The 24,379-nt window shown below is 45.0% G+C and overlaps 1 protein-coding gene across 1 annotated transcript; it reads left to right on the top strand.

Moving 5' to 3' along the window:
• The first annotated feature begins 1,108 nt into the window (after nucleotides 1-1,108).
• Nucleotides 1,109-23,593, top strand: slc9a5 (solute carrier family 9 member A5). Its single transcript, XM_085284995.1, has 16 exons — nucleotides 1,109-1,630; nucleotides 6,374-6,676; nucleotides 7,632-7,795; nucleotides 9,966-10,044; nucleotides 10,119-10,296; nucleotides 10,514-10,734; nucleotides 11,143-11,345; nucleotides 12,997-13,086; nucleotides 13,167-13,237; nucleotides 13,332-13,458; nucleotides 15,639-15,730; nucleotides 15,880-16,006; nucleotides 16,203-16,352; nucleotides 18,081-18,150; nucleotides 18,316-18,441; nucleotides 19,210-23,593. Exons 1-16 carry the CDS (start codon nucleotides 1,276-1,278, stop codon nucleotides 19,824-19,826), a joined length of 2,973 nt encoding a protein of 990 aa, XP_085141121.1. The 5' UTR covers nucleotides 1,109-1,275; the 3' UTR covers nucleotides 19,827-23,593.
• Nucleotides 23,594-24,379: the final 786 nt, after the last annotated feature.

Below are 24,379 nucleotides of genomic sequence, written 5' to 3' on the forward strand. Positions count from 1 at the left end.
TTTTTTTTCTTCCTTATATTAAGATATCGCGGGAATTAAATGTGCAGTTAAACTTCTTTGCATTCCCAGACAGAGAAGCTTCACTGGTCTGGGCCATTTAAAGCCCAAACCAGGCCCGTGATGTAAAACGAGTTTGACATCCCTGCTCTGTGTGGAGGTTTTGTGTATTTCCACTGTATTGTGTGAAATGGAAAAATGATAAAATTCTACTTATTTTCTCAGACTGACCACTGCTTTTTGTTTTCTTTTAAATGGGGCGAGAGTCTTTCCCTTCCAGCTCGGGTCCAGGCTTTTAGCTACGGCTCGGGTGAACACTCTCGTTCTCTGCTTTAATTAGTGCCTCAGGTTGTGGCGGCCTCATTGTGAAAAAGCTCCTGCTATGCAGGGTGCGGCGTATGGACGACCACAAGAGCCACACACGTGGAAATAAAGAATTCTGTAAATAGTGAATTTACAAATGCATAATTTATTGTACAATTTATTTAAGCACAGAATTCTTTATTTCCATGTGTGCGGCTCTTGTGGTCCTCCATAGCAGTGTGCCCGAGTCGCATCTACTCCTTGGACTTTACTGACCAGCGAGTTGACACGATTATCACTCCCATCTTCTATATACAGTCTGTTTCAGGAGGCTGTCATTTAATCATGAGCCTGCTTTACACTGTGCTGTTTTGGGTGAGGACTGTAGTTTAACTTGTTCATGTTCTGGTTTTACAAGATGATCACAGCTGTTCATACATTTATTAAATCTTCATATAGTTTTTCCTTCTGCTGGAGAATGACCCAGATGTGACCTCATGTCTTCTCATTCAGTGTTTTCCCCCCCAAGCTGGCTCTGCCCCTTCACCATGTTTCTCCAGAAACATGGCTCCTCCTCAGTAATCCTCCCAAAGAAGGAGCAGTTACAATCACCAGATGTTTGCAAAGTTCAAACATGTCAATGAACTGAAAATCTGACGTCACGCCGAGCAGTATTGATGTGTGACGTCATAGCCGATCGGTACCGAGCATCAGCTGTGAGTCAGTCAGCAGGAGAGTTTCACCTGCAGTGTCTCCGTCTCTTTAAAGGGGGACTGGGCGGGTCACATGCCGGCTCCGGTGTCCCCTCCTCCGTGTCTTACCGGAGTCTGAGTGTGTGTGAGCGTGGGTCCATGCGCGCGCGTGTGTGTTGTTGATGTTGTAAACCGGCTCCCGGCCTCGCTCCGCGTCCTCTCCGTGTCCCGGTGTGTATATAAAGACTCGGAGGATGTCCGCCCGCTGAGCTCCAGGGACGAGATGCTGCCGCTCGGACTGATGCTGCTCCTGCTGCCGGCCGCCGCCGCCGACCTGCCCGGGACGGGCGCTCCGCCGCTCCGGGGGCCGGGGCTCGGCTTCTCTCCACCGGTCCCCGCCTCTCCCTCCGCCCCGCCGCTCCTCCTCCCGCAGCCCGGGGCGGAATACGGGGCGCCCGGCGTCGCCTTGGCCCGGTCCGCTGCAGAGGAGCCGACAGGCACCGGAAAGGAGGAAGACGCAGGGGAGCATGATCATCATCACGGCGGCGGGTACCGGGTGGTCCAGTGGGAGTGGAGCTACGTCCAGACCCCGTACATCATCGCCATCTGGCTACTGGTGGCCAGCGTGGCCAAGATCTGTAAGTGTGTGTGTGTTTGTGTGTGTTTGTTTCCCAGCACCAGTACACAGACTGGAACTTCACTGGTCTCCTTACTGCAGCTGGAACCAGACTGGAAGTTTATTAATGAGAGTCAGGGAATGGCTGCAGCCACTGCCGGACTCACCTGCTGCGGAGCCACGGGCCACAAAGTTCCTGCTGGGCCCCCCGAACCCACCCCATTTTTGATATAGTAAACACTGATGTCTAAATCATTGGTGATGTTTCTAACCCTGATTATTGTCAGCTACCAAAATAATAATAATAATTTTAAAAAATGGTAGAGAAAAGCAAAAGTAAATGATTTTTTTTTTGTTTGATTGTTACCAGGGTTTTTAGAACAACTTTAAAAGAAGAATTAGGCTCATTACTGATGGTGACTTTGAGCTGATGGCTTAATTCATTAAATGGTTGAAAAAATAAGTAACAAATATTTTCTTTTTTAAAACGAAGACACTTATAACTGCCAATAATTGTAATATTTTACTAATAATATTAACCAACAAGTGACCACGCTATTTTAGCAGTATGCCCCAGTGGGGTCTCCTACTCAGCTTGGGATAATTTCCTTCTTTTATAGTTTTCTCTGATAATGAACACTTTTGTAATCGACGAAACAAGAGTTTAAAATATTTTCTGAGTTTGAAAGTAATGATTGGAGTTTTAGATAAGGAGGAAGAACTAACTGCTGGTTTTAGCCTCACAGTTCTCCTATGAAATCTTTATCAGTCACTGTACATGCTGAACAACTCGATAAAAGACCAAGTTTAATCAAATGGCATCTGTACAAACTAAAATAACTGAGCTTTTTAAGATTTTGGTTGCATATGAAATGTTCTTCTTCTGTGTACATTTTTAATAAAGGTTGGATTTCTAAGTAATATTACAGAAACCCAAAGGAAATCGTCAAACCTGAGGCCTTCCATACAGTGCCTTCTTTTCATGTTAATTAATCCAGTGTTGAACAACTTTTATTTATATCTATCTGATTATTTCTGATTATTCGCTTAGTTTAAAAATGAGCCACCCAGACAGAAGACAGAAATAAAACTAATCTTCACATGATAAACAAGTTGTCGAAGTAATAAAACACATTTAGTTTCTTGGGGATTAGATTAGACGATAAATGGAGGTCATAAAAAGAAGCGAGATCAGAAAACTGAGATATCACCAAGATCAAAATAAGAAAATCATATTTAGTGAATAAAACATGAACAGAATCAGTCATTATATTGTTTTCATAAAAAGAAATTAAGACTCCAGATAAATGAGGCCACAACAATAAATCAGTGCTGTACAACATAATATTAAGTATAACATTTATTATTATCAGTAGTATTGGTGGTATTTGTTGGTTTTGCATCACTGTAAATGTTCAAATTTAACAGTTTTTAACATTGACAGCACATTTCAGCTATTGATGTCTGTTTCTGGACATAAATTTTTATCTGACTCTTCTACGTAATGACTCGTAGCAATCACTTCACGGTTGGTTAAACTGTGTAATATGAGGGGTAGGTGTACCGAAGCTGTTGCTTCGACCTGCACCCTTTCTGTCTGAAATATGGCTGGTTTTGTTTTGTTATGATTAGATAGCAAAAGTGACACCAGCTGTTACTTCAGTCATTAAGACTAACAAATGTATTTATGAAGATACTAAGATTACCTTCACCAATTCTGTTCTCAGCAGCTTGGTACCTAAAAAGCACTTTTAAGAGAACTGAAGAAGAAAACTCCCAAAATAAAAAAAAAACTAAACAGACATAATGTTGGACATCCAGCTGGCAGAGCTGTTAAAATGAGCACCTTCTCATCATGTGCTGATCTGTGTTCTCTACAGTGTGCAAAAATAAGAGGATTGTGGTTGGCATATACCACAAGAGGACTCCCACTGCTGCCTAAATACACTTCAAAGAGTTTCAAAGCCCAATATTAAAGTGAGTGCTTCTTTTCTCCACAACAGAGTAGTTTAGTTGGCGAAACCTGAACCTGTGGGGCAAGTAGCTTACTACCCGCTCAATATCAGCTGCATCCTGTTGAACCGGTGCTACCCCAGCACCTCAGCATCTTGTTAGAGCCCACTTTCAGCTGGAAAGGGTCCCACTGACAGGGAGCAACAAGCACAGGAGTAGATGAAAGAAGAGCGTAGAGGAATGATCCTTAATCTTTGGGTTTCTTGAGGTCCTGGGTCCATATCCCGGAGGAGACCCCAGTTTCCCCAAGATGTCTCCATCTTGACACAACTGAAGGAGTCCCTGTAGGTAGAGTAAGAGGTCGCTTATGTGGCGTGTGTGCTTGGATGAGTGGGTTGATGAGTCTGTTCATCAGCCAAGAACTGGCCACGTCTGCTAAACATTAATAGTAATGAACAATAAACTTTATGTAGTATTAAAATGTGAAAAGAACAAAGAAACCTTTGAACCTCGATCCTCGAAAGCTTCAGTGTTTCAGAACGTTTCAGAGCAGCAGGACTTTAACTGACACACACACATTCTCGTTTTGATATCTTAGTGAGGACATCTAATTGACATAACACTTACCCTAGCCGCTTACAATAACTCTGACCTTAACCTTCGAAATGAATGCCTAAACCTAAGCATAACCTAATTGTAACCCTGACACTAAAACCACGTTTTGAATCTCAGAAATGCCTTCAAACTCGTGAGGACAGACTGTTGGTCCCCATAAGTATAGTAAGGTTCCAATTTTTGGTCCTCACAAAGACGTCTGAACAGGTACACACACACACACAGCCATGTTTCCATGACTCTCATTCACTTCCTGGAGACAATCTCGAACATTAAATGCTGCATTCACCTTAAAAATTTGACGCTTTCGTCCCTGTTAAAATGGCTCGTCCCCATAGCATGATTGCACATTTAAGTCCCCACAACATGAGGAATACCTGTTGACATAAATACTTCCCAAGCTGCTGGTGAGTCACTGACAATAGTACGCACATGCTATACATACTGCTTACTAATGTGGTAATGTTAGTGACACACACATGCGTGCACACAGACACACACTGTGGCTCTGTTCTAGCTGGCTGCACACATTCAGATCATTTAGACATAAATCAGCAGGTCTGGTGATCTCTTGCGTGTTCTTCCTGTTGTTAAAGCCGAACACAAGCATCTACTGTTAAATTCCCCGTTTCCTGTCACTGTGAGATTCTTCCAGGCTCACAGAGCGCCACGGGTGGGTTAATCCGACACTGAAGACGGTCTCAGACAAATGTGCTCTTTCCTGGTGTCTTTTAACATTCTTAAAGCTAAAACTTTTAAGCTTTTGATCTTCAAAAGTCAAACCTCCATAACAGATATATAAACTTTAGGCTCAGTCATTTCTTTAAGAGACTGTTCACTATCATTTAGGAGTTAATAGACCATTTTGGGGACTATTTTCTGCAGTGGATGAATCAGTGTTTGTTGCTCTAGATTTTATTTGGCAGAGGGGCGATTCATGTTGCAGTGAGTCAGAATAAACCACCGTATGTGTGTAGCTTGATGGTGATGAAGCCTCAGCGATGTCTGTGAAGGTTCTCAGTCATCCAGGTCATCGTAGTCTAAGGAGCTTGGAAAGAAAAGCTGGACCTAACCTAAAGAAGTCCAGACGCTTTTCTTTCCAAGCTCCTTAGACAAGCCTCAGGGATGAGTTTTAATGGTGGAGCTCTGCAGCTCTGAGGAATCAGACTCAGACGCTGTCAGTCTCTGTTTTCAGAGCTGCTTTGGATGTGTGGTGTATAAATGGCCATGTCTGGACGTCATGTTGAGCAGCTGAATGTTCTCAGTGTTTTTTGTCCTCGCTGTGCGTCTGGTGTGTAGGTGGTTCGGCTGTGTGTGTGTGTGTGTGTGTGTGTGTGTGTGTGTGTGTGTGTGTGTGTGTGTGTGTGTGTGTGTGTGTGTACTACTGTACAAGGCAAATATTAAACATGCTTCTCTTGAAACAAGCAATGAAGCGTCAAGCACCAAAATCTAGGATTTTATTTCAGACTGATGTTGATCAGACAACGAGCTCTTTCTTTACTCAACATTTATGGGCTGCATTGTTATTTTATTACATTTTATTTGTTAATTATAGTTTATTAAATGTGTTCATTGAATGCACAGAGGCTCCTCTGACTCCCAGTTTGTCTGGATGGTGATCCAGCCCTGGCTGATGGAGCAGAGCCTTCTGATTGGTGTAAATGAATCATCATGGAAACAGACGCACACAGTATGTTCGTTCAGGCTTTGATGTTTTTTCCCTGTGTCCTGATTTATGAGGAGCATCACCAGCGTGTGTGTGTGTGTGTGTGTGTGTCTTGTTGTGACTCACCGCAGGCCTTGATGGATTCCTAACTGCATGTCCAAGGCTACAATGGCAGCGCTGATTTTTGTTTATGTGTTTCATCAAATGCAAAAATATAAACAATTCAGAGAGCAAATAATTGCCTCCTCACATCTCAGCACACGTGCGACACATGTCCGTGTTCACACCTGCAGACCTGACTAAAATGAAGCACGAGTCAGGAGCTGCAGAGTCAGATGTTTGTGGAGCCAAGCAGGTGGAGAAAAATAGAGCTGACATAGGATTTAGTAGCAGAAGGAACAAAGAGGAGCTGTTGCAGGAAACAGAAGGTAGAGAAGGTAAATTAAGAAAAGCAGATAAATAATTAAACTTAACGAAGTCATGCAAACTTTTTCATGCCTTGTTTTGTAATCGGTGCATCTTGTCCTGCAGTGTTCCACTTCTCCCAGCGCTTCACCACCGTGGTCCCAGAGAGCTGCATGCTGATTCTGCTGGGTCTGGTCCTGGGCGGGGTCGTCCTCATAGCCAATAAGAAGCAGCTATACCAGCTAGAGCCCAGCCTCTTCTTCCTCTTCCTGCTGCCGACCATCGTGGGTGATGCCGGATACTTCATGCCGGCCAGGCTCTTCTTCGACAACCTGGGAGCCATCCTGACATACGCTGTGGTGGGAACGCTGTGGAACGCCTTCTGCACTGGGTTCTCCCTGTACGCTGCCAAACTGCTGGGGTTCATAGGTCAGTGCTGTGGGTGCAGGGGTCATAGGTCACAGGTGTGCATCTGCAGTCCTGCATAGCCCCACCTCTGTGTAAATTTATAGTCTGCCCTCAATCCGAGCTCTTTACAGCAATCAGTTTGTTGTTCTCTGAGTTTAGTCTTTAAGGCAGTGCCTCTTTCCAGGAAACAGAAATAACTTGTGAATAAATTTGAGTTAAATGTGCCAGCGAACAGCATTTGTTCAGGACAAACACACAGCAGTAAATTTACAGTACATTAAGTGCCTCTAAAGGAGATTCATGGTGCTCATTTCCACCTTTATTGTTATTTTCTGGACTCAGTGAGAGCAGCTTTCCGTAATCCAAATTTCAACATAGTCCTTATTTATGTTGTCATGTTGGGCTTCGGTGTGTCCCTCCGGTCCATCCTCTGTCTGAAACGAGCCGCTGTACCTCCTCTTCCTTTAACTCTTCGTTTCTCACAGGTTTTTTTAGACGTGTGCTGACCTCATTACTTACTTTGGTCATGTATATCATGGTCGTGGTTATGCTTCCTACTCTTGAGCACGATTTATATATGACAGCGAATAAACGAACACATATCACCTCTCCTTCCCCACAGAAGCTCACCTGCCTCCGTCTCCTCCTCTGTCACACCAGCCCCCTGCATGTTCTCTCTGAGGTCTTCCTCTTTCACTCTTGCTGCTATCCTTTTGTCACAAATCACCCCCGACACTCATCTCCACCCACTCCACCCTACCTGCACTCTCTTCTGAACTCTCTGTTGTCTTCACTGGTTTGTGATAGATTTCGTAATCATTGCAAACACAGTACTGACAGAGTTCGCCGACCATCTGAGAACCAGTGGCGCAGAATAATTTCCTTTAAAATGTTAAAGTTGCTTCGTTTAAAACTGGAAACTTCCTGTTATTGTTGTGTTGTCCCGTCTCTTCATATTTCCCGCGTGTCCCTGCAGATGAGCACGTGCAGGCCGAAATGTTGGACTTCCTGCTGTTCGGCGCCTTGATCTCAGCCGTCGACCCCGTGGCGGTGCTGGCCGTGTTCGAGGAGGTTCACGTCAATGAAACGCTCTTCATCATCGTGTTTGGAGAGTCACTGGTCAACGACGCCGTCACCGTGGTGAGAACCACACACAGTCCGTCAGGCACAAGGGACAGGGGATGGAAAGTGGCACGCACACATGCGTCAATAACAATCACCAGCTGGTTATTGTTACTGATGGTGTTAAAATTGTAACTTATCACCCAATCCTGAAAGACTCCAATAATAATACAAGTTTTTATATCATGATTATATCACCAGAAACTCTGATACATGTGTAAACTTATTTTCTGTATGTATGTGTTTTTCTTTCTTTTTAGTCTGTGAAATCTCTGCTGACACATTTGCAAAACAGTTCTTGATATCAAAGGTCATATTTTCTAACTTAAATTACAATAAAAAATAAACAACACACACGTGCATCTCCACACAGTATTTTCCTGTTCAAAACACATCTTAAAATTGAGCACAATTGAGCAAACAGACGTACGTCCCCACAGTAGGTGTAAAACCAGCACAGAAACACATGATATGTTAAGGCAGAGCTGCACACACACACACACACACACATACGCTCTCACACATGCCTCATCATGTCAGGTGTGTTGCTGTGGCAACAGAGCGGCTTACAAGGTCAACAATGACTAGCACACAAGGACGCACTGTGGGCCGTGTTTGTGCGAACATATCGTTTCCTTCATACTTCACTTGTTGCATTTGTATGAAGTGATGGTGGCAGTGAAAGGTCGAGTGTGGGTGCTGGTGCCGGTCTGAGCGGCAGCAGGTCCGCTGATTTACGATGTTACTCCACATCAAGAGAGACAGAGAAGAGACAGAATCTGGTGAATCGGAGCAGCAGAGCTGCGTGATGAACACGGACCAGGACAGAAGAGCAGAACCTTCACATTTTCTCACATTTACTGTTTGAGAAAGCTGAGATTAATCAGTTGTGAGGAGATTAACACTGCAACTGTCTAATCCTCAGCAGCACTCCGAATCTGAGCTAATCCCACCAAGAAATGGAAAAATCCAAAGTGTGGGAGCACTGCAGCCATGACCTGCAAGCACAGGACGAAGGAAGGAGTTCATTTTCTCAGGCTGGCCGCTCACTACTGCTGCTCAATCGCTTCACATCACAGTTATTACTGTTCAGGCTCAGCTGAGTGCTGCATGCTTCCCCGAAGCCGCACGCCATAATTTACTGTTGTCACGCAGCACATTAAGGTCCTGTAAACAGTAAGAATGCCTGGAATTCCTGCTGTGAAATGATTATTTGTGGGTATAAAGTGGAGATTCATACTGTGTGACTCAGCTTAGAGAGCAGAGGACATGAAATCAGTGTTTGAAAAGCAGGGAGGGGGTTTCCACTGCAGGACAATAAAAAAGAAAGCAATATAACCCAGTGAAGTGAGCTGATATCCAGCTGGTTATCACTAGTGTTGGGCAGTACGTTCAAAAATGCACCGTACAGAGGTGACCTGGCAGTGAACAGAACAGCAACAACATGTTTCTTCATCTTGATTGTATTAGAGTTTAAATCACAGAAACTGCAGCACAGACTTCTTGAGAGGTTTCCCAAAGGGAAGCCGCAGAAAATGAAGCTGCAATAATTGGGAGCAGATTTTTTGCAGCACGTGCCCCACCTGACACAACCTTCCCACGGGGCTGACACTCGGAGTGCAGCAGCCTGTGACCCCTGAGGCTGCTCTGTGTCACCTCCTGCTTTCAAATCTGGAATCTTTTGCGTGTGAAGCAATACGTGTGAACCTCCACACTGCTGAGACACTGAGTATATTAAAAACTTAATTAAGTTGAGGTGAGGCTAAGCAGAGAACCGCCGGCTGAGGCTGCCAGTCCTTAAATGTGAACAAAATCTATACAGGTGAGATACAAAAAACAACAAAACAAAATAATTAGCTATAAATGGAAACCGTTTGTTGGGGGAATGACTCTTTTTGAAGTCAGCCTCAAGTGGCCACTCAAGGAACTACAGTTTTTATCACCTCATGATGGCTTCATTTATCAGCCCCGGGGTCAAAGGTTGCTGCCTGGTCATACATGATGACCTCTGTTAGCCTGTGAGCGCTCCAGCTCCAAATAACAAAAAAAGAATGAGGCTCCACCTTGTGGTGCTATTAAGCACCTGCACTTTAACTGATTTTCCCGAGACGCAGATCACTAAACATTAGACCGTCCGTGGGCTCAGACCTCCAAACACCTACAGTCTAAACCTGTCTGTGTTCTGCAGGTTTTATATAAAGTCTACATTTCCTTTGTGGAAGTGGGAGCAGAGAATGTGCAGACAGCAGATTACTTCAAAGGAGTCGGTGAGTCCACAGAAAGGATCAAACTTTGACTTAAACCTGAGTCCTGTGACTTACGTCCTCCTCCTCTCCTGCAGCCTCCTTCCTCATCGTCAGTATCGGGGGGACTATGGTGGGTCTGATCTTTGCCGTCATCTTGGGCTTCATCACTCGCTTCACCAAGAAAGTCCGGATCATCGAGCCGCTCCTCGTCTTCCTGATGGTCTACTTGGCCTACCTGACCGCCGAGCTCTTCTCCCTGTCCGCCATCCTGTCGTAAGTCCATCCTCTATAAATCAGAACTACCAGTGTACAACAGATGGAGCGGGTTCTGGGTCTAAGGTGTCGCAAATCTGCATTCTTTCTGATCATCAGCAGATGGCGACTTCTCTGGTTGCAAAAACAAAAACATTTCCATCCATCTTTTGTATCAACTCTGGTCTGATTTTAAGTTTTACAGCATGTCTCACTTTGTCTTTTTGTCACATCTCAGCATGACCTTTTGTGGCATCGGGGCCAACAAATATGTGGAGGCCAACATTTCCCAGAAGTCTCGAACCACGGTGAAGTACACCATGAAGACTCTGGCCAGCATCGCAGAGACCATCATCTTCATCTTCCTGGGCATCTCAGCTGTGGACAAGTCAAAGTGGGCCTGGGACACGGGCCTGGTGTCCTGCACCCTCGTCTTCATCTTAATTTTCAGAGCTGTCGGTCAGTCGGTTTCCATCGTGTCTTAAAATAGTTCAGCATCTTACTAGGATATGTTTCAGAGTGCGAGGAGACGGCGGCTTCACGGAAAAGCAGAAAAATACGGAGCATCTGCTCGATGATCGCTGATGGAATAAACCAGCTTTGTCCTTTTCTGTTTGCTTTTCCTGCGGTGACCTTTTGCATGGCTGATCTTTAACTGAGCACGCTCAAATGTCACACTCGTATCAGACAGAGAAAAACCTCCTTTTTAACCTTTAAGGCTTTTCCCCCTCCTGCTCCACCTCTCCCTGCTGAAAGGAGGCGCGCAGAATTTAAATTGAATCCAGAAAATATGTCGAATCTTCTCCACCCTTAAATTAAGATATTTCATGCAGCACAAAGGTGAAACTGTCGTCCTTTCTTCTCCAGGTGTGGTTGGTCAGACCTGGGTCCTGAACCGCTTCCGCCTCGTGCCACTGGAGAAGATTGACCAGGTGGTGATGTCATATGGCGGCCTTCGAGGAGCAGTGGCGTTCGCCCTGGTGGTACTGCTAGACGGCGAGCAAGTCAAAGCCAAGGATTACTTCGTCGCAACGACGATCGTGGTCGTCTTCTTCACCGTCATGTTTCAGGTAGGAATGACGGCGTTCAGCGCCCTCCCTGAAAGACAGACGAGCAAACGAGTGAGGTCAGGTGACCCACGCCGTGACTTTTACACAGATTAAATTTAGTTTGACACCAGTGAGTTACACTATTCTGCACAGATGGGAGCAGGGGCGTGGCTAAAGGGCGACCTGAGGTTGCCCTGCTCCCCTCGCCCCTTAAATTTGACCGATTAGCGTCTGTTCGCTTCAGCCATTTTTCTGTTTTTCTCACTAACTGGCTGCTGACTGACTGAAATTTGACTCGCTTGTTGATCTGTGTCAGACCTGGAATCTGTCACAAGTTAAGTGTTTTAAAAAAACAGAAACGAGTTTGTCGATGTTATAAAGTGGCCTTTAATTTCACATTCAGTGGTGCAATTATCGAGGAAATTGGAGGAAAGTCGGACTCGGCTGATACCTTATTTCTTACGTGGATTTTTTGGAAGTTTTAGTGAAACAGACTTTAGCAGCAGGTCCAACCATCCCTGTCCTTCATGCTGCACTCAGTGTGCTTCGAAGCCTCTGCAGATAACAAACAGGAATTGTTTTTGGGTTCCAAAAAAACCCATTTAAGGCCTTCTCACCATCATTATAAGTCACCCAACGGAGTCAACTGCAAAGCAACCAATCAAAATGAGGACCCAGCATTAACTGTGTCTGCTTCAGGCTGTTAGGAGGACTCACAGATTCATCCTTCCATCATCTTAGGTGTTAATCACACATGCATGTGTTTGATATCATCTTAATTTAGATAGAATAAGCATTTCCAGCTAAAAGGATCCCCTGGAATCAGAAGCAGCCAACTGAGTTAGCGTCTGTTTAGTCTATTCTGTTCTATTCTAAACACTAAATCTAAAGAGTATACTTTGGTGTAAGTCATGAGTTGACGTTGAGGCTGAAGGACCTTTGATTCCCATCATGAATCACGGACCTCAGCAGACGGTGGTGATTCCCACAAATGTCTTCTGTTAATGAGTTACCGTCTGAGTGCAACAGATGATGGTTTATCACTTAGATAATAACGAAAACGTGACTTAGACGTGGATAACGCTGACTCATCTCTGGATTATGACCAAATCACTTCTCAAGTTCATGAGCTGTTTTAGAGAAACAGTAGAAGAAACTGGAACACTGCTTCAGAGGCTGTGAGTCTTCTGGGGGGCTGAGACATGAGGCAGGGCTACATTGCACCAGTTTTAGCTCCACTGTAATGTCGTAGAATCAGTGCTTATACTTATATAGAGTGAATGGGTTAAATCCAGAGAGGAATTTCCCCACAGGGATCAATAAAGTATACATTAAATTCATCTAATATGTACAAAAAGAAGCACCAGAAGGCAAAAACACTGCTACAAGGCTCAGGAATATTTAGAAAAGCAAAAGAAAATTCCACTAAATCTTCCATCACAGGAGAATCCAGTGCTGGTAAATCCACCTTTAATGGATTCAGACGCGTGTACAGCGAAGATAGATGGCTCTGTTTTGGTGGGTTTGCTGCCACCTCGATGGTAAATGTCTCTTTGAGATTAAAATGCTAGACTGGAAGTGCCATCACGACTTTAGCAATAGAGAAGGTCCTGGGGGAGGTGTCCACATACTTCTGACCAGAAGCTCTCTGAGACTCTTCTCTCGTCATCAGGGTCTGACCATCAAACCGCTGGTGAAGTGGCTCAAAGTTCCTCGTGCCACCAACAGGAAGCCTACCATCAACGAGGAGATCCACGAGAGGGTGACTTCTTTTTCTTCCCCCTTTCCTCTTCTTCTTCACCTTCTTCACCGTCGCCCTTCTCATTAATGTTTTGTCTCCAGGCCTTCGACCACATTCTGACTGCGGTGGAGGACATCGCAGGACTGCAGGGATATCACCACTGGAGAGACAAGTGAGTGTCCCCGACATCACTGCAATGTTACAGCAACATCAGAGGAAGCTGCAGAGACAAAGTGTTTCATACCTGTCGCCCTGTCTGAGCTCAGGTGGGAGCAGTTTGACAAGAACTACCTGAGTAAGCTGCTGCTGAGGAAGTCCGTCTACAGGAAGAGTGAACTGTGGGAGGCTTATCAGAAGATCAACATCAGAGACGCCATCAGCGTCATCGACCAGGTCGGAAAAACCATCCAAGCATTACTAACATTAAGTGTAAAGAAGGAAAGCAGCCAGCAAGTCCTTCACTGTCACATCGAGAGAGTTTTAAAGCGTGTCAGCTTTACATCTATCGTAGTTTTATATCAATAACATGTATGAAAGTCAGTTATGGCTTTTGGTTTTGCCAACACTGAAAACTTTCAGAAAATGAAAATGAAAGGGACCAGATTCATAAAGAGAACCACACACGTGCCCGTAAACGACGAGGTATAATCCCTCTCTGCTGACAGTGACTTGCATATTTCATGGACCGATGAGCGATGACGTCCCGTCTCTGTCAGTTCCTCTGAAAGCCACCAGGTGGAGAACTAAACCAAGAATTAGAGTCAGTAGGCTTCAGTGTGAAGCTGACAGAGGTTTGCTGTGTGTAGGAGGAAGACGACACTTTAGAAACATTCAAAATATGACAGAGACTCGTCGATCCCTGAGCATCAGTTCGTACAAATCCAGACGCATTAAGAAAACAGCATCATTTGTTTTTACTTTGAAAATATAATTTGAAAATATTTAGAAAATGATTTTTTTTCTATGAACTTTTATTTCATTCAGGAATGTTATCTTTCATTGTATTATTTTATTTAGCTTTTACTTATTGACACACTATATTTTGTATTATTCTGTTTTATTTCATTCTGCTCTACTTGCTTTTTTATAAAAAAATTTTCCTGTTCTAGTTTAACGCTGTGATTAACAGAGAGGACGGTGCTTGAGAGAGGTGAAGAAGAGAGTGCAGGCAGGGTGGAGTGGGTGGAGACGAGTGTCAGAGTTGAGTTGTGACAGAAGACAGCAGCAAGTGTGAAAGCGAAGGTTTACAGGATGGCAGTGAGACCTGCTGTGATGTGTGGTTTGGAGATGGAGGCCGAGCTGGACCAGGATTATAAATGAGTACATCAGAGACAGAGGCAGAGCAGGGAGAGCGATATATAAGGAGGATGGAGATGGAGCTAACAGGCAGGAGGAAAAGAGGAAGACTTCAGAGGAGGAGGATGTGCAGAGCGTGGGTGTGACAGAAGAGGATGCTGGGAATGTGTGACATGGAGGCAGATGATCTGCTGTGGTGACCCCTGAAGGAACCAGCTGAAAGAAGAAGAAGAATAACTACACTGACCTCTCTGACAAAAGAGTTTCCCACCTTTGGAGATAAATTGCCTGTGAAAAGACATGAAATCGTCTCTTTTATGGCTTTGAAAATTTTCCAGTTTTAAGGTCCTTCCTTTAAATTCTGTCTCAGTGTTCTCAGACTGAGCTGGCTCTGATTTTGGACTTGTTGGCGTCTCCTTTCACGACTGTGAACTTTCCTGGTCAGCAGAGTGAAACACAAACAGTCTGACCCGCACCTGCACAAGCTGAGCGTTTTAATAAATCAGCCTGAAACACAGTGAGGGGCCTCCAGGCTAACGCTCAGTCCCCCCGTGAGGCCGACATTAGAGTCAGAGCAGAGGTGAGTTTTATTTATCAGCCCACCAGCTGAGACGAGGAAAACCCCTGGACCAGATTTATGAGGAAAACAGGAACGAGACAGCCTTTTTATTATATGACGATCCATCATATGTTTTTAGGAGAGCACAAAAATCTCCACCGCTAAAAATCCATACGCAGCATTTAAAAATTCAGTAACTTTATCATTTTTCCTACAGAAAACTTCTTAGAAACCAGGTCAGCATTTCTGGAAACAGACTTTTAGTTTGATGGATAAACAGCACAACAGGTGGGAATATCCACTCTGGGTCTACCCTGGAGCTTCCTCCCAGTGGGACATGCTTGGAATTCCTCAGGTGGCTCCTGTTAATTTGACTTCAGGGTGAAATGTCCCTTTGCCTGTCAGAAAACCACAAAAATGTTTACAATAACATTAACTGTGGGTTGTAACAAATGAGGAGGGTCTCAGATTGAATACTGTTTATGACTGACTGAGTGCTGGGGCCTCTGGTGGTCATTAAAGGAACTGCAAGTTTTGGTGCTTCGCTGTTGGTTTCATTTGATTTTGTGGAGGTCACCGCTTCGTTTGAACCACCAAACTGTACCACCAGGTGATTTGCAAGTAGTGCACCTGCAGTAAGACATGTTTTGAAGAGTGTGTGTGTGTGTGTGTGTGTGTGTGTGTGTGTGTGTGTGTGTGTGTGTGTGTGTGTGTGTAGGGTGGGAACGTCCTGACCTCAGCCAGACTGTCTCTGCCCTCGATGGCCAGCAGAGCCTCGTTCCCCGAAGTCACCAACGTCACAAACTATCTGTGAGTCACATGACTGCAAAATCTGCCCTGCCGGACTCATAAAAGTTTCAGGTTTCACCCTGTGCCCTTTGATAAGTGAATTATCAAACTCTTTGTGAGCTTTTCAGTTCTGACTGGCCTGAATGCTCGCTGATGTTTGTCTGTTCCAGACGTGAGAACGGCAGCGGTGTGTGTCTGGACCTCCAGGTCATCGATAACATTCCTGGAGCCAAAGTGGAGGAGGACATGGAGACGCACCATGTCCTCGCTGGAAACCTGTACAAACCCAGGAGACGGGTAAGTTTTTCCCTTCTTGGAGCCCCAAGGTTTCTTAAAGTTGTGGAGATTGTGTTGGAGGGCACTCAAGATGTTTCAGGGTCTTTAAAGTCATTATTGAGATCTTTAAAGAAGATCAGGACAGGGGAGCAGGTCTCACTGGGAAATGAAATGTGTTTGAGTGCGTGAGGCTGAGGCTGGTGTCCTCTGTGTTCAGTATCAGTCCCACTACAGTCGTCACTTCATGCCGCTGGGGGAGCAGGAGCGCCAGGACCGGGAGGTGTTTCAGAGGAACATGAGGAGCCGCATGGAGACCTTCAAATCCACCCGATACAAACGCCACAAGAAGGAACGCAGCCTGAAAAAGGTGAGACGCATCAGTCACCGAAACAAGCTTTAACCAAAGTCCAGAGAAAACATAAAGTTCTGCTTAGTGCACCAGACGCCAGTTTTTTAGGAACAGCTTTTAGACTGTTCCAGGATTTAGTCGGTCCCAGGGTCCTCGGTCTTTCTTGTTAAACAGAATGATTGTGATGCTGAAATAACAGCTGTCGTTACAGACTGGTTTTTGCGGTTGTCTAGTTTGGTTGGGATTTTTTTTTCACCTTTAATGAACCAGGAAGTGAAATGCTTGAGATTAAGAATCACTTTTCTGAGCATGCTCTGAACAATGTATTTTTTTTTAAATCAAGAGAAAACCCATGACCTGCTCTGTTTGGACTGAATGGATCTGGAACGATCAGATGACTCCTGATGATGATGATGATGATGGAGGAAAATACAGTACAGTAGATGTACTTCATAAAGTGTTTCTACTTCTACATCTACTGTACTGTAGCTGGAAAATGTTTCCTTTGGTGTCACAGCAAAATTTTTATGCGTAAAGATTATGAAGACAAACAGTGTCATTGTGTTGTGAAATGAGTGAGTCTCATTGTGCACTGATCGGTTATGGTAAATGGCCTGTATTTGTATAGCGCTTTACACATCCAGTCATCCACACACACATTCACACACTGGTGATGGCAGCTACGTTGTAGCCACAGCCACCCTGGGGCGCACTGACAGAGGCGAGGCTGCCGAACACTGGCGCCACCGGGCCCTCTGACCACCACCAGTAGGCAACTGGTGAAGCGTCTTGCCCAAGGACACAACGACCGAGAACCATAACCTTCCGATTACAAGGCGAACTCCCAACTCTTGAGCCACGATCACCCCATCAGTTGTTTAAAGCTTGGCTTTGCTCTGCTCTCACTGGGCTTGTTTTGGGACTTAAAGTGCACATCATGCAGTACCTGCATCTGTTCTCACCGTTGCTCCAAATCGAGCATTTTTATTGGGTGTATATCTTCTGTAAGCTCAGTAAAGTCCTGCTAGTTTCCAGCTCAGGTCCATAATATCACAGAGAGGCTGACGGATCAGCTGGATGGCGAAATTTCTCTGTTTGTGTCGTGTGGGCGAAGCTGATTATGGAGGTGCGAGTTATTCATTCAGCTTTATTTATGCAGGCATGATGCAGCGGACTACCTGTGCGGAAAGCTCAGTAAACAGAAAGAACCAGACGGACAGAAAATGACTGGATTATTTCTTAAAAACAAAGAAAGAAAAAGACATTCTGGAGTGAACCTGTTTTCACAAAGAATCCCATTTTACCACTAACAGCCCTCTAAATGACACGGTGCGGTCCGCAGATTACTATGGACACGTGGTGGATCGGTCGTTGGACGGGTCCAAGGAAATCTATATTTTAGACTTTTGTAAACGTTTCATACTGAGTGACGCAGCTGGAAGATGAAAGAGAGAGACAACGTTTAAAGGTTTTAAAGAGATTTTGAGTCTTAAACTTGTGGGGACGGGCACTTTGTCCCCACAAGTATAGTAGCAATCCAATTTTCTGTCCTCACAAAGATGTCTAAACGTGCACATGGATCCCTGCGTCAGTCTGTTTAACTGTAACATGACATTTGAGACTGTGAAACGGTTGGTGGATTACAGCGCAGAGGCTTTTACCGCTGTCTGTCACGAAGGACTGCTGATTGAAGGCCGGCTGCTTCCTGTTGTGGCTCACTACGTTTGCTCTCTCCCCTTTCAACAGCGGCGAGGATCCGACGTCAAGGAGGACGGCAGCGATAAACCCAGACGTAACGTCAGCTGGCAGGACAAAGGTAACGCAAATAAAGAGAGCGCGCTGCAGCCTCAGCGGGCTCTTTCTACTTACCAACGCATCCACACATCTGCTCTGAACGTCTAAGGAAAGATTCCTCTGCCATCAGAGAGGATTTTAATGTCTCCACCTATCAGCAGACGTGATTCTCTGTCTTTGTGTTCAGATCCGGTGGTTGTTCCCGTGGAGACGGAGGACAAAGCTGAACATTCAGATCCAGAGAAAGACGAAGACGTCGGGATCACCTTCATAGCTCGGAAGGCCGAGACGCCAAAGCAGCGACCCAAATCGGGTAAAACGTCACTGTGTCACTCAAAAACTCAGTGGACCTCAAACTCTCTTGTGTGTGTGAATCTGGATGTAATAAGTGAGGAGTGGAGTGGCAGACAGAGGGACACAGTAAGCTCATAATGTAGCAACTTATTAATCCGAAGGAAGACATGCTTTAAAGCAGGGGTGGGCAACTCCAGGCCTCAAGGGCCGGTGTCCTGCAGGTTTTAGATCTCACCCTGGGTTAACACAACTGAATCAAATGATTATTTCATTACCAGGACATTACAAGACATGTTGAGGAGGTCATTTAGACATTTAAATCAGCTGTGTTGGACCAAGGACACATCTAAAACCTGCAGGACAGCGGCCCTTGGACCATAAATTACAAAATTAAAATCATGTTGCATTCACAAAATGAACTGAACAGGCAAATAAAGCTGTGAAGTGATCAGGAAGTGTTTACTGAGCTAACAGATTAAGTGAGTTTTAGGGACATGTTCTCATAGACTTTAACTGAGCCAGACTTCTTGTAGAAAACAGAGGGGTCGCCCCCTGCTGGCTGCTAGGAAGACTGCAGATTTTGGGCACTTCAGTCTTGGCTTTACTTATTGGATCCAGAAGCTACATCCATCTTTGATTTGCAGTCCCTGAGGTGAACGTCTGATTAAAGTCACATGACTAACTAAAAGCAGAATCAGAATCTCCTCCTTTTCTTAGAGTGTGAACCTTTAAGTCTTTCAAGCCTCGCTGCTCAGTAACTATCCCCCTGTTGTGTCTCATCCTTCAGTGCCAGCAGCTCTGGAAGGGTGTCAAATTCCGCTACTACCACCACCACCACCTGCACCGCCCTCACCACCACCCGCACCCTCCTCACCAACCAGTGAGGACAGTCATTTGCCGTGGAAAGGCAGTCTGGGCTCGCCTCCCCCCTGCGTGTCTTTGGAGGCCACAAAGATCATCCCAGTGGACCTCCAGCAGGCCTGGAACCAGAGCATCTCCTCTCTGGAGAGCATCTCTTCCCCACCGGCCCCTGCTGAGCCCATCCACCCACGGGTGAGCGCCCTCTCCAGGCTGGGTGGACCCCGCCCAGCTTCCTACACGCCACCCGGCAGCGCAGCGGGCAGCACTTTCTCCATCGGACCTCAGGTGTCTCAGGGCTCGTTCCTCTTCCCAGACAAGAAGAAGGAGGAGGAGGAAGAAGAAGAGGACGTGGAAGGGGGAGTGGCTGCGGAGATGCAGCCGCTCATGTCTTCCCTGAAGCCCCCCGGGCCATTGCCGCCTCCACCTCCGCCACCTAGCTCCGCCCCTGGCTCTGGGAGGAGGAGGACCCCCTGTGTGTACCTGAGGAGCCTGGTGACATCGCCCCCTCCTGAGCCTCACAGCAGAGGCCCCACCCAACTGTAACAGCAGATGCCAGATCAGTGGAACATCAGCCACCTGCAGAGCAGGGCTGGACTCCACCAATCAGCAGCTTCAGGATACTCACAGACATCAGGTGATGTGCTTCCTGTTAGGCCGTCCAATAGGAAACTAGCTCATCATCCATCCTCCCACAGCTGCACCTCTTAGCAGGTCCGATCTTCTCTCCTGTAGCCTGAGCTCCATGTGACCAACCTGCAGAGGTCAGAGGTCACCTGCTGCTTTTGATCTGCGCGTCACCAGCCGACACAGGTGCAGACAGGTGTTCAGATTCAGGTGACTGTTAGGCAGGTGAACGGTGTGATGTTACAGATTTTATCAGATCTCATGTTCAGACTCAAAGCAGCTGTGTGTTTATGTGTCTCTCGTGGCTTTCAGCTTCCTGTCTCCGCCTCTTTAGCCTTTTCATTTTCCTCAAAAATGCAGAGTTTTGTCTTTTGACCTCAAAGCAGGGTAAAGGGGTCAGACTGATGGTACTCCAAAGCTCCACGTGGTTGTAGTTTTTGGACATGATTGAGTGAATTAGCTGAGTTCCTGCTGCTGTTTCATCAGGATCGTTTCTTCTCAGTCTGCGGCTCTCAGCTCTGAGCCCAGTGCTGAAGCCTTAAAGCTTTCTGAAAAGGTTTGGTAATTCCTTCAGAAAGCTCTCTGTAGTTTTATCAGATAAACAGGAGGACATAGTGTATTTATTTGGAGCTATTTTTAGTGGCAGGCTAATCAACATCTAAGTCCAGAGCCAAGAGAAGTTTCCCTTCAAGGCTTTCTGATTCATTTTAAAAGTGGAGAGGCCACAAAACACTAACTATCTGTTCACCATCCGGAGGGACTCAAGCCTAGAATCAACCTGCCAACCCAGTGATTATCAGACAAAGCTCTACCGCTAGCACCACAGATGGATGTCCTCACAGTGGGCATAAAACCGAGGCACCTTAAACATCAGCGTTCTAGTAAAGATTAAATATGCAGCTTCCTGTCAGCTCTTCTCTCTCATAAACATGTTTGCCAGCTTTATTTATCCTGATGTCTGAGAGTGGATGGCAAACAGGGAGAGAGTTATAAGTAACTTTAAAAGCACGACCAGGGCCGTGAAGTCAAAGTGGCCTTTGTCTTTCTGTCAGAAAGTCCTGCAGACAAACTTCTTTAGTTGATCCTTTCACTGTCTGTTTGAGTCTGTACGTGAACCGTCTGATCTCTGTGTGGCCTCATGGACAGAATCAGCTCTCAGTCTCGCTGCTGCTCTGCTGTAGGTCTGCGTAGGAAAATCTGTGTGTTATTGATCAAATCTGCAATTTATGACTACGTAATCACGTATCAGCATATTCTTGCTGCAGATGGACATTAACAAAGTCCATTTGATTACAAGTTGGAGGACAATTTCATATTTTATGTAGTTTATTACAAAGTGAAGGAGTTATAAGTGACATAGTGAGTGCAATATAATCACAGATTATGAATAAAACAATAAAAATAATCCTTGGTCCTTGGTTGTAGCAAAGTGCATTCAAACCCCTCTCTGCAGCTGCTGACTTGGGCCTGATTTTACCTGTTTAATGTTGATTTGTTACTAATCAAATACCTTCACAAATTCAGAGGTTGTTTTTCCCTTTAAATGTCCTTTAATCAGTTGCTGGTTGAGGCAAATTTTCTGGTGCAGATTGTAAAACCCAACTGCAGACAGCAGCAGGGGGCGCTGCTGCACAGAGGGGATGCTAGTGTTAAGGCCTCCACCTGCTGCCACCCTTTAACCTGAGCTGATAGAAGCTTTTCTGACAGAGTTCTTTGCTTTGCTCCGAATCTGAATGTGTGTATTTATTCTGTCAAAGCTGCTCGTAAACCGTAAAAATCTGAAAATGTATTTTGTAAAACTGCAGACATATAAAATCTACAGAATAGTTTATTTTAAATGACCAAAGTGTGTAATAACAAGCATAATGAACATATCTATGGCGTGCGTCCGTCTGTAACTGCCTTACTCTGTCGTGTCTGTGTTCAGCTGTGTGTTGATTCAGTGTTCATGTCTTACTGCATGTGTTTCTCTCTGTGTGTGTGTGTGCGTGTGCGTGTGTGTGTGCGTGTGTGTGTGTGTGTGCGTGTGTGTGTGCGTGTGTGTGTGTAGAGGTGGACAACAGTCTCCGGGCCGTCCGCACGTTCTTATCCCACCAGCAGGCAAACATGTTTGTGTGATGTTTCTTTAGTTTTCTCTTGTTTTGCCAAAGAATGTTTTTTTGCCTTAACGTCTCATCGAGCTGCTTTTACTCTGTCAGCCGATCACAAATCTGCAGCATCTGCAGCCGCTCAGCTTCACCCTCAAAGTCCCGTCGGCCTCTCGATCCAGAAAGCACACAGAACAAAAAACTGACATGAGATCTCACTGTTCTCCACAGTGCTGATGCTCCATAGACTGTATATAAAAGACAGCATCATGTTTGAAGCCTCGGGCTGAGGTGGCTCTGACAGTTGCAAGAGAGCTGTGCCGTAAATCATAGCCGACTTTATCCTCTGTTTTAGTTTAAAGGGGACCATAATTTCCAAAATGAACATCGTGTTGTATTCAGTAAAACTTGAAACCAGAGTTTTAGACGATGCACTCATCAGGAAATAAATATAGAATAATCATATACATACAAATCCAAATATAGGGTTTTGTTTTTACAATTAGAGGAGACGCCCCCTGCTGGCCATTAGAAATAATACGCTCTGCACTGGCTTCACTTTTCAGACCCAGAAGCGACATCAATCTTTGACCTGCACTTCAAAACATTTCAGCCGGAGTGAGCTAATTATAAAACTCTGTGAGTGTCACACAGGAAGCTGCAGGATGGAAGAAGGTTACAGTTTCTTTATTTTCCAAAGAATTTTCATTTTCAGTTTATTGATCTTTAAGTTGAAACTCCCTGCCTAACAGTATAGCTGCTGTTAGGTTTTTCATTTTACTAGAGTGCAGGATTTAAGACATTCAGAGTAAATAAAAGTCTTTGCAAAGCCACCTGACTCACAGAAATGTCAACATCTCAACCTCAGTAAACACGCCAACGCCTGTTCCAGCTCGCTGAACTGACACATTTTTATTTTGTCCTTCGTTTAAAACAAAGGGCCTGAGAACATCTCAGAATCCTGTAATATTTTGATTCAAAAATTAATCAGCTTTGCTTTAAAACGACCGATACATATTTTTTGTGGCATCCTGTTTTTGTAACTTCACACAGGTAAAGTTGGCATCCCAAGCACAAACCAGACATTTTGGTCTTTCTTCTGTTCTTTTTCCTTCCTCGTTGCATGTTAGGCTGAAGCTACCCCTTGAAAAAGCTAACACAAAGTAGCAGCGCATGTGTAAATAACTGAAGTGCAAAGACCTGAATTAAGTGCACGCTGAGTGGCTGCAGCAGGCTGCTGTGATCTGCTTCGTCTCTGCTGTCGCCTCGTGGTGCAGCCGTGATAACAGGAAACATGTCGCTGCTTGTAGAGAGGTCTTCGCACTGTAAACATACTTGAACCTGGAGCTGATGCGGTGGATGCGAGGGGATGACCTCGCCGTGTCCAGTCGATCATTGCCGCAGTGATGCCTGAATCTCTGAGACAGGGGAACGTTCTGCACAGCGGCAGGTCTTCGTCTGTTAGGCCTGTGATTCGGGCCGTTGTTTGGAAAAATCCAATGAATCGTGTCTGTCTTTGTGCCAAATGTGTGTTAGCTTTGGCTTCGGCCCAGAGATCCAAGAGTCAATAAATGTGAGGAGTGTTTTTCTGAATGAGCCCACCTGTCTCCGTGCTTCTTTATTCTACCTGCTTTACTCTTTTGATGCTTTACTTTTAATGTCTGAGGGAAACTTGCTTCATTACGTCTGATACTGTTACTCAAGACCTGTGCAGAGTAACAGAACCTAAAACGCCCTCAGAATGCAACCACCAATCAGTGGACAGATGTTTTTAAACTACACCTGTACACTGTAATGTACCTTAGCAGTGCACAGAAATACTATAATACACAGTAATTTATGCTACTTTATCCTTCTGCTCCATCTCATTTAAGACGAAATGTTATATTTTTACTTGACATTTATTTTACAGTTCTCCTTCAGAATATCAGACATCACTAAAATAAATGTTAGTAAAGTAAACATAATTTGAAGTGTTCTCAAACGGTGCAGTACTGGACTAAAAGTCGGCTCCACCCCAGAGTTTCAGTGCTTTATGTTCTTTCTGCTGGTTTCAGTTACAGCAGTAAAACATTCGATACTCTGGGAAGTTTTTCACTTCTGACATTTTCATCATTAATGTCGCTCGGTAGGTTTAGAATACCTCTGGTCTTGTGAAGGATTTTTCATTTGCAGGACTTTTACTATGATGGATGCAAAGAAGGCAAACATCCCCTCTCTGGAAAATACAGCTACATACCCTAAGCTGGCAGACAGAGTGTGTGCTAGACTGCAGCACATGAAAATGAACTCATTCATACTTTGTATGAAACTTCCAATCAGATTTAATTATTGTTTCAGCTCAATTTAACCCTTCTCCTGACCTTCCATTTAAAATAAAGCTGT

The sequence above is a fragment of the Mchenga conophoros genome, linkage group LG1 (genome assembly GCF_057382185.1).
Source record: "Mchenga conophoros isolate Kocher_MC1m ecotype Shallow Benthic linkage group LG1, M_conophoros_male_GT1.1, whole genome shotgun sequence".
Taxonomy (NCBI): domain Eukaryota; kingdom Metazoa; phylum Chordata; class Actinopteri; order Cichliformes; family Cichlidae; genus Mchenga; species Mchenga conophoros.